Below are 4,602 nucleotides of genomic sequence, written 5' to 3'. Positions count from 1 at the left end.
ACCCCCCCACTCAGGTCCCAATTCCACCCACTCCCCTCTGGTCCCAGAGCTTTGCATCCCTGACCCCCACCCCTCCCCCATCTTGCTTTTCCTTGGAGCCTATCCCTGCCCAAGTTACAGCCCGCGTCCCCCAGAACATGTGCATTTGCAGTTTAAAGTAGCACATGTACTAGTGTCAGACAATGCAATTATTGTGAAAATATTTCTTTATTGTCCAGAGACACATCAATCTGACATAGGGATGGCACGTTGCATCATGCCAGCTTCACCCATTTACTCTTCTGAGTCATAGACTCAGCAACGCAGGTATATCGAGTACAACAGGTAATGAGTCCACTGGTTTCCAATTGGTTTGTCACAACATTCAGGTCCCACATCATTGTAACATCAAGTATGGAGCAGACTAACTTCCCATAACCCAAAAGTTCTAATGAGGTGACAATGGCCTCGAAATGTTGCCAATAGACTGTTCACAGTGTTCAAAAGAAGGATCACTGGACTTGAAATGTTTACTCTGCTTTCTTTCCAGAGGTGCTGCCAGGCCTAAGTTTCTCCAACAATTTCTAATTTTTTTCAGATTTCTAGCATCTGTAGTTCTTACTTTTACAGTAGACTGTTAACAATAATGTCCTAGATATTTTCTAAACAATGTGTTCAGAGATATTATGACATACCTCTGGAGTGGGTGGGACTTGAAACCTGGCCTCCTGGCTTGGAGTTAGAGATACTACCACTGTACCACAAGAACCTGTCAAATTTGGAGGAAATTTTAACCGTGTGAGTCTTTGTCTATGAAAAAGCGCTCAACCATCTAAAACATCAGACCGATCAATGCCTCTTTATACTCTTGAAATCCCCTGTGTAGTAGACTGTAATCAATTTAATATTGCATGTGGAAATTTGACAGCTTTTAAAATTATTATTGATTAAATAAAACTCCTTTAGCCCTCAACGTGATGTTGCTAAAGTCGGAGATTAAAAAACCCTCTCCTCAACCGTCTGTTACCAGGGAGATCTGCATCTTACAGCCATGAAGGAAATTTACGATATCTTTAATATTTCATTGGGTCCTGATGACACTAACTAGAGATATCAAAACCTAGGTGCTTGGTATCATGATGCCCCATCACCCTGAAAAATGAAGACACAATCTAAATGTTAAAATGTGTTTCTTTATTATTGGGCTTACCTACTGCTCTGTGAGTTTCAAATGCATGTTAGTTTTCACATGGCCACAGGACAAAGGCAATTTCACAAAGCCACTGTAGCTGCTAAGTTTTGAAGATTACTTGTGATACCTCCTTTGTGGTTTATCTACAGATGGAATCAGCTTGATCTAGCTATTGTCCTGCTGTCCATTATGGGGATCACCCTTGAAGAGATCGAAGTGAATGCTTCCCTGCCAATCAACCCCACAATCATCAGAATCATGAGAGTTCTTCGCATTGCTAGAGGTCTGTAAAACTGGTATTAATTATTCACTGCAGTCTAAGTAAATCCTTTGGATGTAAAAATTCACATCCCTGGTGGTTTAGAATTGTGATTTTAGAGACGAGGTGAGGTGAGAGTCGATGCAAAGATGAGGAATTGACTTTTACAATCTGAGTTGTTGTGATTTAGAATGCGCTGCCTGAAACGTTGGCAGAGGCAGATTCAGTTTACAACTTTTGTAAAGGAATTGGATGAATACTTGAAGGAGAACAAATTGCAGGTCTTGGAGGGAAGAGGCATGGGAGTGTGGGTCTAATTGGATCCAGTTGGACTCAAAGAATCAGCCCAGGAGGAATGAGACAAATAGTCGCTGGTGCTGTAGGATTGCGGATTAGGGTCAGACAATACAGTGATGCCCCACCTGGTCTAATAGCCCAGTGGCACTCACTCCAAGGCTGATTACATCACCTGGATGCTGAATCAATCTTTTCAAACTTTGCCACAGAATGAACAGGCACAGTCGATGTTAATGTTGCAGATGATGGCCCAGCAATTCTGTACTAAACACCAGGGATAGTACATTAAGTTGGGACCTCCGTCTACTCCTTTGACACCAACCTCACCCTTCCAAATCGCAGGGTTGGTATCCATTAAATCTTGAAGACACCTACCTGTAGCAGGGTTATTGCTGTTGAGGATCCTTCCTCCAGGTCCCACAAGATTTGGGAGCACAGATTTGCGACTCCCAGTGACCCAAGAGTGGCCAGACAAAATTATTAGTCAATTATTGGTTATAATCATTGTCCATTTCCCAAACTTTAAAGTTGCCACAGTGCTAGAAGACAATAGGGCTACTCACCAGCAACTACCTGTCTCTGATGGGAGACAGTTTAACCTGAGGGTGAGGGGATGAGGTGGAGAAGGAAATTACTACTTCATGGTAACCTCAGCCACTATCGGAATTGAACCCACGCTGTTGGGTGTCACTCTGCATTCCAGCCTGTACAGTCAATTGGGACTGCAACCTGTCTCCAACAGTGACGATTGTTGGAGCGGGGTGGAGAGATGGTGATGGCAGGGGACTGGAGTGGTCAGGCAATGGAGCAGGCAATGGAGGGAGGGAAGTAAATCCAGAGGAAATGGGCAGGGAAGGTCTTGGGAGGTGTCTCTAATGGGTTATGGGCCTTGTACAGGCGGTATGTCACTCCTTCCCTGCTGCCAGCTCAAACAGGAAACTCTGCTGAACGTCCCACCTGGCACCAACATCTGCCTACTGTGGGAAATTTTGGGAAAATGTGTGCTCGCACACCAACCTGTCCTGGCTCAGCCCCTGTCCCTCCCTTGACTGAGCACCAACCCCCCCCCGCCTCTCAACACCCCCACCCCCTCTCACCACCCCCACCCCCAGCCCCACCCCCAGCCCCAGCCTGAGTTCACATCCGCAGTCCCAGGGACCTGCTCCTTACGGCGAATCACCTTCCCAGCTGCTTCTCCAATCAGAGACTGGCTCTTTCCCATGCTTACAACTGATTGGTTCATTAGTCAGCCTATCAGTAGAAAATGAGGTGAGAAATAACTTGTGATTGGAGCAGGAGCTCCTCATGTTCTGTCTCTCTCACCTATGGGTTTGACGTGGGTCTGTTTGGTCCTAGAGGAATGATATTGCCTGATCCTGGGCTCCAGTGACAAGCACTGTTTATACTCCCCTTTCCCAGACTCTGCCTTTGACAAATCCATGTTGGTTCTCTATCATTAATGTGTACTTTTCCAAATTATTGTTAATTTTGTCCCAGATTAGTGTTTCCAAAAGTTGTCCCACCACCAAGGTTAGAAACAAAAAACCTGCAGATACAGGAATCCAAGCCAGACAAACAGGAGACTGGAATACAACAGCAAGCCAGGGTCCCAAAGAAGGGTTATACCCGAAACATTGACTGCTCCTTTCCTCCAGATGCTGCCTGGCTTGCTGTGTTCTTCCAGCCTCCTGTTTGTCCACCACCAAGGTTAAACTGACTGGCCTACAGTTGCTAGGTTTACCCTTTCATCCATTTTTAAACATAAGTATAACATTTGCAATTCCCCAGTCCTCTGGAACTACCCTGTGTGTAAGGAGGATTAGAAGATGCCAGTTCCTCTGCAATTTCCACATTTATTTCCTCAGCATCCTTGGATGCAATCCATGTGATACTGTTGACTTAGCAACAATTAACACCTCCTCTTTATCAAACTTTAACCCATCTAGTATTTTGACACTCTCCTCTTTCACTATGACTTCAGCAGTGTCTCCTTCTATAAAAAGACAGATGCAAAGTATTCATTTAATATCTCAGCCTCCTTGTCCAGGTTCCCTTTTTGGTCTTCCCCCCTCCACTTCCTACCTTTTCATTATTGGTAAGCCTTTGAAAGACTTTTGTGTTCCATTCTACCTTGGCTGCCAGTGTCTCCTCGTACTCTCTCTCTGCCTCTCTTACTTCCTTTATCACGTCCCTTCTGAGCTTGCTATATTCATGTTACTTCTGTCTGTTCATTGAGAACAATGTTGAGTACTGAGTAAAGATAGAATTCCCTATAAGGCCAGTTCCAGACAGGCTTGAAGAAGTAACTATTTTGTCTTGAATTAAAGCAGGATGTCATTAACCCATCCAAGAGTCTTGGCATTTGCATCAAATGAGGCTTTTAACTGAACTATTTAAAGTGAAACATTATTAGAAGGTGCAATGTGTTGCATGGGAGGAAAGAGCAAATTGTCAGGAAATATCTGTGACATTATGTTTTTGTAGCATTCATAACTGTTACTTATATCCCCAACAAGTTCTCAAGCTCTTGAAGATGGCAGTGGGAATGAGAGCGTTGCTGAACACTGTAATCCAGGCTCTACCACAGGTAAGCACGATGCTGTTATTTCACAGCTTCGGACATGTCAGCAGGTGGTGTATTGTGTAGAATGTGTGGTTAGTGTGCTTTCAACATAACTCACCCAGTGTTATGACTCTGCTACAGATACATGTTCAATACTACAGCCCAACATTGACACAATCCTATGGCAGTGTTTATGTGGGGGCTGTTGTTGCAGCACTAACATCTCAAAGTGTCATCGCTTTGACATTTAACACTTGTACTGAACACTGAGACTCAATACTGGCACACACTGGCACTGAACACCCATTCAAT

General features: G+C 44.3%; 1 protein-coding gene across 1 annotated transcript in view; it reads left to right on the top strand.

The window, feature by feature from the left end:
• LOC109919653 (voltage-dependent T-type calcium channel subunit alpha-1G-like) overlaps window positions 1–4,602 on the top strand; it is a 288,516-nt gene that overhangs the window by 232,233 nt on the left and 51,681 nt on the right. The window contains exons 26-27 of the mRNA XM_048610895.1: window positions 1,321–1,454; window positions 4,244–4,314. Coding sequence (XP_048466852.1) covers window positions 1,321–1,454; window positions 4,244–4,314 — 205 coding nt within the window. The remainder of the gene's footprint in view (window positions 1–1,320; window positions 1,455–4,243; window positions 4,315–4,602) is intronic.

Source organism: Rhincodon typus, chromosome 23, assembly GCF_021869965.1.
Source record: "Rhincodon typus isolate 14 chromosome 23, sRhiTyp1.1, whole genome shotgun sequence".
NCBI lineage: Eukaryota > Metazoa > Chordata > Chondrichthyes > Orectolobiformes > Rhincodontidae > Rhincodon > Rhincodon typus.
Note: the sequence above shows the minus strand (reverse complement) of the source record. Positions and strands in the feature narration are given on the sequence as shown.